The 13,105-nt window shown below is 44.1% G+C and overlaps 1 protein-coding gene across 2 annotated transcripts in view; it reads left to right on the top strand.

Moving 5' to 3' along the window:
* The window catches only part of Frmpd2 (FERM and PDZ domain containing 2), a 125,460-nt gene extending 112,588 nt beyond the window's left edge, over positions 1-12,872 (top strand). Inside the window, exons 25-27 of one of the 2 annotated variants that reach the window (XM_023707262.1) lie at positions 1,475-1,779; positions 9,081-9,346; positions 12,086-12,872. In XM_023707262.1, the coding sequence (XP_023563030.1) occupies positions 1,475-1,779; positions 9,081-9,346; positions 12,086-12,120 (606 nt within the window). In that variant the 3' untranslated portion in view covers positions 12,121-12,872. Of the gene's footprint in view, positions 1-1,474; positions 1,780-8,134; positions 8,400-9,080; positions 9,347-12,085 lie in introns of those variants that run through there. The other variant, XM_023707263.1, reaches the window with a different exon arrangement.
* The last annotated feature ends 233 nt before the right edge of the window (positions 12,873-13,105 follow it).

Genomic DNA, 13,105 nt, shown 5'->3' with positions numbered 1-13,105 from the left:
TATCTGTGTATTCAAAGTGGTTAGGATAGATATATAGTTACATTCTCTTAATGAATAGAGGGATTTGTTCTAATAGTGTTTGTAAATAGGATATCATGTCCGCATCTTGTACAGCAATTAACCACTTCTTAATGTACTAAATACATTAAGAAGAATGTATACAATGTGTTAATTATTGAAACTGTCCTACCAATTTGGTTTGAGACTGTCTCGTTGCTATTTGTTTCTCAATAAAACTATGGGGAAAAAAAGATATCTAGAGACTGGGCATGGTGGCACACATCTATAATCCCAGTGCTTGGGAGACTGAAAACAGGAGGATCACTATGAGTCTGATCTACATAGTGAGACCCTATGAGCCCTGTACTAAATACATTAAAAAAAATAAATAAAATAAAGATATCTAGAAAAAATTTAAAAATAAATCACTACTCCTGTGCTTTGGAGCATCATTAAATATATTAAGGTTACTTAAACAAAGCACTACCACATGGTAGTAGTTGATATGATAATCAGGACAGCTGTAAAGTGTCTAATTAGCAGGTAATGAGTGCACCTTAGGTATTCTGGACCAAGGTATGATTCACATTTTAGGCAGAATGGAGCAGGAAGGCCTGAGATTTCACCAGGATATTCAAAATAGCCTGTAATTTAAAATGTATGCATTATTTATTTCTGGAATTTTCTAGTGTCTTAGCTCCTTTTTCTTATTGCTGAGACAAAATACCCAATACCTAAAGTTAAAGGAGAAGGTTTATTTAGCTCACAATTTGCAGTGGTTTCAGTTCATAGTTATCTAGCACTAATACAAGGCGGCATGGCAGAGGGCCATCACAGAAGAGGAACAATTCATGGTGGCCAGAAGACATAAGGCAGCAAGGTATAAGAGATGACCCTTTTTTTCTCCTTTGTATCTTTCCAGGCTATATTCCCTTAGGGCTGCTAACACTCATACACATAGTGGGGCATCATTCATTCTACCCACAACTATGCAAAACCAACCAGAAGACTAATTTTATAATCACACACCCATGATTCCTTGATCACACACTCTAGATCCTGTCACCTCTGAAAAGCCCCACCTATGAGTACATGAGGCTTTGGGGGAGACATCTAGCTACAAGTTATAACATGTAGTTAATATTTTCAGGCTCTGATACATGAAATCACAGAAAGTAATCAATGAATGAGGGGTGACTGTTGCATTTTTCATTAAGAAAAGCAGCACTCATACTTATTGTGTCGTTTCATTGTGCCCAGGTGAAGGTGCATAGAAATAATGTTGAGTGTGTTGCCTGGGGTCCAGGCAGCTGGTAGGGAGTTGGTAGAGAAAAATCTGATCCCAAGTCTATCTCTTACCTGATCTGATCTACAATAATGTAAAAAAAAGCTTTTAATTTTTTAAAGAAGCAAGCTTTAGAGCTTTCTTAGTGCATACTATGGAGGCAGTAACCATTAGCTTTTCTTTCAATAGGCCCAGATGAACAAAGAGTTCACCAGGGCAACATGTACAGACTCAGAGAAGAGCCCCAGCCTGGATCAGGAGGACAGCTGGAGGGACAGCACTTCCTCAGATGCAGGAGAAGGCCTGGCTCTTGGAAAAGCACCAGGAGGTCAAGACAAGGACAGAACTTGGGCCAGGTTGGCACTTCCTGTGGACTCTCATCCTCACTTATGCCAACATCACCAAGAGACAAAGGTGCCACCCCTGGCTTCCCCTTTGGAACAGGATATGAGGCAGAACTGCTATTCTGTGTGTGACATCAGGAGACTTGGCAGGTAAGACTTGTGACTTTGAAGACAGTTTATAAATTGTGTGTATTGCATTGCTAGATGATTGCTGCCAAATAATCCGTGACTCCACCTAGATGCAATCCGTGCCCAGCACTGTTCTGGGCTCTTGGAGGAGAGGCATTAGGAGAGGAGCACAGGTCTGCAAATGCTGTGCCCACAATTGTGGGCTTTGGGGAAGCAAATCCACCCAGGCCATGATTGTCCCCAGGATGTTTTACAGGCTGTGCATGGCATATCTTAATTTCTCTCAGAGCACACAAACCTTTTCCCAGCACCATCACAGCCTTTTAAATCTCTGTGGTATAAAAACAGCTCTTGCGTACATCCTCATTTTTGGTGCTAGTAAAGCATTAAAAATACATTGACATCTTAAACACAGACTGAAACCTTCACTCTAATAATAATTTTTAAATTTAGTCTTCATTTCTGTGCCCACTCACCCTTAAGTGTTTCTAGTCCTGTTGTCTGAAAAGCATACTCCTCATTTCAGTTTGACAAATGTCTGTTATTCGTGCCCAAGGCACTTGGAAACCAGGTAGTAACAGAGAGAGGGCTACAAATGCAGGCTCAGTAGCTGCTTTTGAGCATTTGTTGTAGCAATACACATGGGCTCAAGACAAGTCAGTGTCATCTGTGTTTGTTACTGTACAACCCTGCTGAGGTTAAAATGCTCCTATCTGGCGGCCATCCTAGGCAAGTGGCTAGAGCAGACTCATAGGCACTGGAAGTGCAGTCAGTGTTCTGGACTCCTGGGTCCTGCATTTGTGGATCCAAGAAGCCATAGATTGAATATATTATAAGATAAATTGCACCTGGATTTAACACATACAGATTTTTTGTCATTACCTCTAATATAATGTAACAACTATTTACGTAACATCTCCACTCTATTTGGAAGTCTAAGTAATATAAGGATGATTTGAGGCTCATGGTAGGGTGTATGTAGCTTATACACAAATATGTCCTATATTTTATGTAAGGGACTCTAGCACCTGGAGACCTGGGTAGGACTTGGGTAAGACTTGGGACCTGAGGGGGTCCTGGAGCTACTGTCCCCTATGGACACAGAAGGCGCCCAGATGCAGCAGTGGTGAGTATGAGATGATGGAGCCCTGAGAGAAGAACTGTGACAAACAGGGGCCAGGCACACACTTCTGAAAGCATCCAGATACAACTTCTAGGACATAGCATCAGTCAAACAACCCGCTAATTTGTGCAGCAGGTCAGGGTGCTGACTGCCAGCATATCTACCAGTGATTCTCATTTTCATCATTTGATTGTGAATAGAAACCTAAGTATATTTATTGCTGTTTTTGAGGTTATACTCTAGGTAGTGCTTGGTACACCTGATAAAATAGCAAAGTGAATAACCTACAAGGCCTTATCCAAGGACAGCCATTAGCGTGCTCCTGCAGGACATATACAAACTCCCAGCAGACAAGGAAACCCCTGCTTGTGTTTTTAAAGATTTTACTACCAGGTAGTTTGGGAGGATGAACAGGGACCCTGACTGCAGGCTTATAAGGTACCTCTGTATTCTGCACATGCCTATATTCCAGGGTAATCAATAGTTACTCAAAGTAGGCATTATTATTAATATTGTTATTTAGTAACTGTCAGCATATGCAAGAAGTGCTTCATTCTTGGTGTCATGGACTATCGGCCTCTTCTGTGTCAGATGATAGAACGTAACCACGCATTCCATGCTGGAATCTGCTCTGTCACATCCTGCTCTTAAGAAATACCAGCTTTTGCTCAAATATTTTTAGGCATGCGGAGCTCAGTCCCTCTACAGGTGACCCATGTTATCATCATGCACTTGTTGATCACAAAGTCCTTCCTTATATTAAGATTAAATCCACCTTCTTATGTCATCTACTTGTTTTTTGTCATTTTGCTGGCAAAAATAATCACACTATTTAGTTTTTCTAAATTGAATTACATTTGGCTTAGTGTTCTTACTTGCCAAGGTGTACCAGATGTCCCAAATCTGTCATTCTTGGAAGGGTCTCCCTTTGGAGGGTCACACAAGAGCATCATGAAAGTTGTCCAGGGCATTCTAGTACAGCCTCTGATCTTAGCTGTGCGGTCCATGCAGCCATGGGCAACAGCTTTGCTGTATATGTCTTGGTTTTAATTTTACCTTATTGTCTCTTTTCCATTCAGCAATCTTCCCACACCCCCAAAAGAAAGACTCAGACCCTGAGAGCTCTTCCAACAGGATACAAGCCTGTGCTCCATGTGCATATGGCTGTCGACCTTCCTCACAGGAGGGAAAGCATGGCACTTGCCCAGCAGTCACACAAGGCAGTCCCTGCTCCTATGTAGATTTGGAATTAGGATCACAGAGTGGTATGATGGCTCTTTGCAGGCCTTCTTAGATATTTCTGTAGCTCTGAGCTGGCATTCTGAGGCCAACTACCTCTTTGTTTCTGACATCCAGGTCAAATCATTTTGTGCAGTTTAGAATAAAAGGAGCAGGAACTTTAGGAAGCTTGTGTTCATCTTTGCAACTTGGTGGTTTACCTGGAGAGCTGATGTCCCTTCCTAGTTATAAGTAAGGACCATAGCTACTCCACAAGTCACTGCAGGTCAAAAGCAAAACACAGAGCAGCATCTGGCACATAGTAGGGCTTAATATGAGTCTGTATTCCTTCCTTTTCCTGGGCTATTTCTAGCTAAATGACAGGTCCCATCAATTGAAATTCCCATCCAACTGCCAGAACGTACAATCTGCCAGGTGGCTACTCCTAGCACCAGATGGCTGCCAGCACCCCAGGAAACCCAGAGGATGCTTGAAGAAGATCTCATTTCATGTTTTAGTTCTCATTCTTTTCTACATTCTATTTCTAGAAATTAAAAAAAAGATTATGTAGCGGTAGATTCTCACAAAGCCTGGCATTGTAAAGAAGTACCATATAGTAGCTGTCATGGAGGAAAGTTGGGGTTCTGTGCCTGCTGAAAGTTGGGAGAACATGGATGTGATGCAGTTGATGCAAGATTAGTTTCTAAAATGTGGGTAAGAGGTGAAAATCCCATTATTTCATATTACCCTTGAACATCCCTTTGGATAATGTGATGTTACATGTTTTCCAGTTATGGAAGCAAATCTTTTTTTTTTTCAAGCCTAGATAAAATCTAAAGGCTTATATTTATGGGCTATGCTCTATGTAAAATGTATATCCAGGAGCTGAGACTGCTGGAGGAGATGGAGGGTTCCCTGCTCCCACATGTTTAGGGCTTGTATCCTGTGGGTGAAAAGTTGGTCATTGCAGAGCAATTAAGGTTCTCTCTTCCTCCCTCTCCTTCTCATAAATAGTTGAATCCATGTAAGTAAAGATACATGTAAATTCTCCAAGTTTCATTTTGTAAAAGTGATAACTTAAGTATTTGTGGCCACTTAACAATGCAAAATAAAGCAGGAGTCCTTGAAATGGGCCTAAAGTGGCAGACACTGTCTCAGTAGGGCACTGTGCCTGGAAATCACAGGACCACTAGGAGATGAAAGGTTTAATGCAACTGTAGCTGCTAAGCCAGCCCTGATGAGAGCAGCTGGAGAGGACAGAAGCTGGCTGCTGGACAGGGTGAGGCGCAGCCTGGCCAGGTCCAGCAGTGGCCTCACACCCAGCAGGGCCCACGGCAGGCAGGTATGAATGCTGCCTTCTCTGTGTTCCCTCACATGCCTGCAGACTCCCAGAAAGGCTCACTTCACCACACACACCTCTCTGATAACAACTAAACACATAGCTCTAGCTAGGGCTTACTGTTGGTGCCTCAGATCTGCAGTGCCCTTGTCCTCTCTACCTTGAGGTCTTGGAGCCGCTGCATGCTGACCCACTAACTGCTAAGTGCAGTTTGTGGGAGTAGGGCCCAGAGCCTTCTGCTGCACCCCTGGGACCAACAGGGACAGTAGGGTGGAACCTGGTGCTAGAGAAGCAGAGAAGGTGGAGCCCCACAGGAAGAGACACAAAACCTAATTTTGGTTGATGTCACATTTAGCTACTCCTTATAAAGACCTCTTTGCTGCCTTTTATGCCATAACAAGAAAATGACATGTTTTCTGGTAACTTTGAAACAATTTCAGGTGTCACTACCCCTCTATGTAAATTTAGAAATTATTTAATTTGCTTTTATTTTAAAATCACAAACTATGAAAACTCTGGGTTAAAGTATACGTCTTAACTATTTGACGGTATTGAAAATCTCTGATATTTTAGAAATATAGCATGTCTAATTGTAAAAGTACAAAAGTGAAACTAAGTGTTGTTCCTGTTTAGAAAATTACAACCTGTTAAAGTTCCCAGAATTTCAGAGAATAAGATTAGAAACTGATGTCAACTGGTACTAAAAAGTCTCACTCATTAAAAATTTTATAAAGGAAGAAGAAGAAGAAAAAACCAAAACCCTAACTTCGGTGAGTTCTAGTGTGAGGAAATAGACAGGAGAAAAAAGAAATAGACCATTATGATCCCTGAACATTTCAAGTCTGAAGTGCTCTCTGCTAACTTGATCTGTCTTCGTGAGAGGTGGAGATGACTGGGTGGTCCAGATGTATTGTTTTGTTTTGTTTGTTTGTTTGTTCCATAATCTTATTGAGAAACAAATAGCAATGAGACAATTTCAAATAAAATTAGTAGAATTAGTAGGACAGTTTCAATAATTAATATATTGCATATTGTTTTCATAGTGGTTAGTCATTGTACAAGATGCAGACATGATATCCTGTTTACAAACACTTTTAGAACAAATCTTTCTATTCATTGAATTAAGAGAATGTAGCTGTATATCTATCCTATTTTGAATATACAGATACAAAATGGTAGTTCATTTGTATCCCATTTTTTGTTTAGTTTTGTCATTTAAATATTATAGGTGTGTGAATTCAGCAAGATATCCCAAGATAGTCCAGTAGTCCATAATAGTAGTGGGTTTTCTGTATGACTGGCAATGTCGGAAGTTATTTGACAGACAGCTGTCCAGGGACCTTGAGCTTGTTTTTTTTTTTTTTTTTCCTCTGCAAATGTCCCCAAATGAGCTGAGTCTTTAGAATGATGTCATACTTCAAGGCTGAACTGAGGTTCCTCTCACAGAGATAGCAGCAGAAGAACAGCAGGATTTGGTGGAGCCCTGCTATGGGGTGGGAAAGGGGCTGGTGGAGAACCCATGAAGGGGACCTGGACAGAGCAGAGGCTCTAAGCGCCCTGACCCCTTCAGGCATGGGAAGGAGGCCAGCTACACTTGTTTTGGAGGCCCTGAGTGGCCTGAGTGCTGGTGAAGGACCCTGCCTTGCCACCTGGCACATCTACATGCCAAACACATGGCCTTGCCGCAAAGAATGCTACTGCCTTTAAGATCCCTCGGATCACCATATCATTCCCTTTCCATGAAATGGGCTGTGCCTTGGGAGACACAGCTCCTCCAGTGTGCTGTCTTTCCTTGTTGACATTTTCCCATGCCCATGGTCAAGTTTAGGGTCAGCTCTCCAAGGGAAGCCTGGTTGTATCTGTGAGAGTGCAGAAGGAAAGGCTGTCATTCTCAGACTTGTGGTGGAAGGAGAGCTATGTTTTCACCCTCAGAGCCACCAAGTTCCAGCGCATGGACAGCCTGATCGCTTCTTGTCCTTGAGGCTGGTGGCTTCCAGGTCTCCGTCCATGCAGCACCAGCAGCTGCAGCCTCACAGGAAATCTAGAGAGCTCATTAGAGGGGTGGAAGCTGTGAGGAGATAAGGGTGACTTGGGGAACAACCAGGTAGCACAGTGGCCGGTGGACAACGGTGCTGTGTGCCCTCAGGCTGGGAAACAGGGCCTTCCTGGGTAGCAGGTGCACTTTTCTGTTTTTTTTGATGAACATTGCTGGATATTTCCTGTCTGTGTTTATAAGAAAGCACAGTCTCTGCATAATTTGGGCAAGTACTTTGATTTTTTAAGTCAATTTTCCCTCTAAACACTTGGCAATTTTGAAATACTTCTTTCCTGAAGGTGAATGTTTGTGTTATTTAGTCCAATAGAATCTTTCTTTATATACATGCGCATGTGTATATTTACATGAATTGCACTTTTACACACCCTGTATTTCTCATTGGCATAAATCATGCCCATTTTATAACAAAACTCGGGTTGGGTTGGGACAGATGGCATCAGGGTATGTGGGTGGTGGCTTTACCTATTGAGTGGCATCAGAACCAATTTTAAAAGGAAGGGCACTTTGGGAAGGGGAAGGGTAGTAGCGGCTGCGTTGTGGGGACAACGAAGCCAACCCACTGATTTGGGGGCAGGGAAGGAGACTGAGAAACAAGGATCCAGGAATTTGGCAAAAACTAACCTCTGTGCTTTTCTCTTAGATTCTCTCTCTCATCCTCGCTAACCAGACTTGCTACAGATATTTTCTGAGCACCGCTCTGCAGGTGTGCTGCACTGAACAAAGCACACTGCCCTGGATGGGGAGTTGGGGGCAGCCCCAAAAGGCTCATTTTGTCACCTTTTCATCTGTAGCTGCATCCCCAGATAAGAAGCCACACTGTTCTCCTGCCTCCTTTGTCCCTCCTGTGACACAGGTTGTAAATGTCACTCCAGCTGGCTGCCTCCCTAAATAGTCAGTGCTCAGAAAAGGACCTGATGTTTGCACAAAGTGTTTGAAGGTCGCCTGCATGAGTGGCTCCCGAGTCCTTTGGCTCTTTCCCCCAGCTCCTTGCTGGAATAGTTGTTATCATTACAGTCATAACAATTGCTTCTCACACCCACTGCAAATTCACTGTGGGCCAGGAGCCATGGGAGCTGTGAATGGGGTCATTTCATATCAGCATCCTTACTCTCCTGTGCAGCTCAGGGCTGTCCCTTCCCCCACCCCACCTTTTTAAAATGAAAAACCTGAGGCACTGTAGAGTTAATAAACTCATCCAGGTTCTGTGTGTCTCTGCTTGCCATGTGGAAAACCCAGGCTAGACCTGGGTCACAGCTTGCCATGCTGCACCTTCTGGTAATTTGCCCATGGTCTCCTAAGCTTGGGAAGCTGCCTACTGCTCTGATAATGCTCTTAGCTGCCCTGATTCCCACCTGGACTGTAATATGTGTGTGCTGCTCTTTGCTTTCATAACACTGAGGCCTCCTTCAGGACAATTGCCTTGCCTTCTTCGCTGTTTGCTTTCTGTGCCCAGATTCCCCTCTGGCAATAGCTATTTGAACCCTGGCTGGGTCTCCCTGGATGCATTATGGGAAGGCAGGGTGAGGAGTTCTTGACCAAGGCTGGAAGACACACAAGTTTCTGTATTCTGGTCTGGGATTGGACAGGGACTGTGGTGAAGAGGACATGTGTTATCCACCAGAAGCCCTCTGTCTCACCTGGGAAGACAAAGAGTACCTGACCATCTGCTGTACATCTAAAGACCAACTGCCCTGTGGAGAATGTTTGGAGGTGGACCTGGGAACCATTCCATTGCCACAGTTCTGTTCTGAGCACGCATGTCCAGAGTCCTGGCCTCTGGAAGGGAGTCAGGGGAGCGAGAGTGAGTGGGAAGACCTGGAGGAGCCTGAGGACACAGTGATGACACCCACAGGTGGGTACCATGTGGTCTGGGAGGGGTGTGTCTGAGCCCTCACCAGGGGCTCCTTGTTTTGAGTCCATGTAGACTAGAGTGATGTTCTGTGTCACCAACTTTGCTGGTGGCCCCTCAGGGACATCTCAGCAGCCATTTTTCATTGAATGCTCACCGTGGTCCTTGTTCTATGACAATGACCCTACAAAGTGGGACTGCCATTTCCTCTATTTTACACAGAAGAGGAATTCAGGACCTGGTCTCTGCTGCCAGGACTCATAAGCCCAGTGCCTTCCTGTGCTGCCTGGAGTGAGCGTGGCCACAGCATTTTGCCTAAGCTGCAAGCTCCTCCCAGGGGTGGCAGGTACTGAGCCCGTTCCTGTTGTATGTACTACAGGTGCCTCTGCTGGGTAAACTTCTGGGCAAGAGTGTTGCGTTGGGGCAGCAGGGTCTTCTCACTGCACCACAGTGCTGGGTGCAGATCAGAATCAAGAAAATGCAAACTGTTAATGCCAGGAGCCCCTGAACCTGAGACAGGACCACCAGGCTGGGGTGGGTGCACAAGAAGAAGGTTCAAGATAGCACAGACCTTGGTCCTGGAGTGAAGGAGGTTAACTAACTTCTGGACAGGTAGGTAACCAGCCAACAGTCTGGTAAAGCATAAAGGGTGTAGTTGCAGTGCAAAAATTGCTGACTGTTCTGGAAGCTTTCACCTAAACCTATTTCCAAGACCAATTGAAAGTGACGGAGGCTTCAGTGTGTGAAGATTCTGGGATAATTGAATCACACTTGTTCACTTTCACCCCATGTTGTCCCAGTCACAGCTCCCCAGCTGTATGAAAGGGGATTTAAGTGACTGAACTGGATTCTTAGAGGAGGCTAGCAGTCAAGCTGACAAGGAGGGTAGATATTTAAAATTCAAATGGGATGTGAAAAGTACATGCAGGTTCTTATCTGAAATAGGGAGCAACAAGTTAATAGGATGATTCCAAGGCTTTGAAGGCATTGCTTGGAATTTATGGGGGAAGTCTGACACTTTGACAAGGCTGGAAGGCATAAAACTGGGGAGTGTGGAGACTTTCTAAGTGGGGAAGGGGCTGCCTAGAAGTTGGGAGTCGACAAAAGAAAGCTGGAACTCTCTGATTACAGGACCTAAGATCAGAGGTGACCACTAAGGACCGGAGCACCAGGAACAGAGCAGAGGAGCAGGGTCAGGGAATTTGCGAAGGATTGGGGGTCTGGCTCCAAGCCTAGCTCTGCCCCTACTAGCTGGGTGACCTGCAGCAAATGACATTAAAACCAAGATGCAGGTGCATGTCTCCTGGAGACAATCAGACCCTCCTCCTGTTGTCACTGTAAGAGCTAAGTGCCAACATATGCCAAGATGCTACAAAGTTCCAGCTGTTTTTTTATCACAAATGTAAAGTGGGGACTTGCCTCAGTGAAACAATGTAAACTTTCGAACACATTCAGTTGTGTCAATTTCTTCTTTGGGGTGGGAAAAGTTCCCATGTATGGTGAGGTGGTAGGGTCTGGGTGGGCTGATTAAGCTTCAGCTATGGGCCATGGCTTCAGATGAGTCCTATCGTGCTCTATTGTCCTGCACAAAGAGAGCAGCTCACATGCTCCCCTACAGACAAAGGCTGGCTTGCAGGTGTTGGTGTTCCAGGCATGAACTCTGGGCATGGCTTCCACAAAATGGTCCATGCTACATACACTCAGGGACCCCCTCACCTAGACATTTATGCTTCTTTTATAAAAGCCAACATTCTTTACCTTCTCCAAAAGGCCCATAACCCTCAAAAGGTTAAGGGCTTCTGCCATATACATTATCTTACTCGCCCTGGGAGTGGGGAGAGGTTTCAGAGGAGAGAAAAAGCACTTTGCTTAGGGATGGCTGAGTGTATCCTTTAAACCTTGTCTTGGTCAGTTTCCTAGTTGCTAGGACAAAAGACCAGACATCTGAAATCTAAAGGAGGAGAGGCTTATTTTGGCTCATGGTTAGTGAAGGTTTCAGTCGTAGTCAGCTGGCTCCAAGATAGGGCAAAGGGGAAGAGGGGCCTGGTAGAGGACATCTGCTCATAGCTGGATGGGCTGGAAGCAGTGAGTGCAGGAAAGAGCTGGGAAGGGAGATTAACCATTTCAGGCTACAACCCCAGCTACCCTCCTCTTCCGACCAGACCCCACCTCCTAACTGCAGTCAGCTATAGACTCCCATGCTACAGTCACCCTCCAGAAGTCCCCCTGTGAGCTCACAGGGGTTTGGGGGCCATGCTAGATTTTAATTTAATAAACCTATTTCCTAATTATTCCATTTGATCTTCTTAGACATTAAGACAGTTATGGTAGAAAGCTAGTTTCTGTAAGTGATTTAATATCTCACATAAAGTTTTAATGGTATTCTTAGTTCTGTTTTATAAATGGTTTAGCAGTTTTTAAAATTTGTCCAGGATTATATCATGAAAATGGGATTCACCTGCATCCATATCACTCTACCTGTGGTGCATTTTACATTTCCCGTAAGATGTGTTTGTGGGATTCTGTATAATCTATGTGCCTTTCCACCAAGTGGCATGAGGATTGCATTTCTCTCTTATGAGGCTAAAAACTAACTAACTAGCCAACTAACTAACTAATTAACCAACTAACCTAGTGAAGCCCACAGCTCAGTGGGATTTAGAAAGGGATTGAACTGTTCAATTCAGGGACGGTACAGACCCAATGATGAGGCCATCCACTAAAAGCTGTGTATTGTTTTAGGTGAACACAGAGTGCAAGCCAGTCTCTTGGGATAGGACCTCAGGGTTTCAGAGTGATGATCCCTTTGGCAGAAGAGACCTCAAATGACTTCGGTCTAGAAAAATGTGCCCACCAACTGTGTCACCAGGAGAGACGATGACTTGGGATGGAGTCTCTGGCCCAGGTGTTACGGGTTAATTCTGAAGGAGGATGCCTGTCTTTCTTGGAACTCATTTTGAACAGCTCTGGGATTTCAATCATGGAAAGTTCTAAGTGTGTGTTGGGGTGGGGGTGGGGCTTCTTCTCAAGAAAGGAGCTGAGAACCAACCTTTTCCAGCAAAGCACCTTGGGCAAGTGCCTGGCACACATGTCCTGGATGTATACAGCCTTCCTCGTTCACAGAAGGAGTTTCTGGGGTTCTAAAAGTGCCCCACTTTGCTGCAAGGAACCTGCTAAGGAGTTTTACCCAGAGTCCATGGGGAAAACATGTTTTGATATCTTTCTACATCTTTCTTATACAACCCCAAACAGTTACACATTCCTTTAAAGGGAATTTTTTTTTGTACTTAACACCTGATTTTAATGATTATATGGAGAAAAAATGAAATGAGAAAAGTGAAGTAGTAGATCCAGCATGATTATAAGACAGATCACAGCTACAATGACAAAAAATAAACCATGTGAATTTTTAAATGCTCAAAATAAATAGACCTGGAACATAGTTATATCATGTGACAGGAGACATATGGCTGAGTCAAGATCTCACAGATACAACTGGGGGAAGAGGGAGGGAGAAAAAGAGAGAGAGAGAGAGGGAGAGAGAGAGAGAGAGAGAGAGAGAGAGAGAGAGAGAGGCAGAGAGACACAGGGACACAGTGACACAGAGACACAGAGATATAGAGATAGAAACCAGGCAGAAATAAAATCTGATACATGAACTGCTCTTTATGTGCATTTGTTTCTAATCTTCATTTCTTCTTGACAGAAAAGTCTTGTAGGTCATCGCTTTTTCTGCTGTTAATGAAAAAGAAATTTCCTGGG

Source organism: Octodon degus, unplaced genomic scaffold (genome assembly GCF_000260255.1).
Source record: "Octodon degus isolate 3935 unplaced genomic scaffold, OctDeg1.0 scaffold00285, whole genome shotgun sequence".
Classification (NCBI taxonomy): Eukaryota; Metazoa; Chordata; class Mammalia; order Rodentia; family Octodontidae; genus Octodon; species Octodon degus.
Note: the sequence above shows the minus strand (reverse complement) of the source record. Positions and strands in the feature narration are given on the sequence as shown.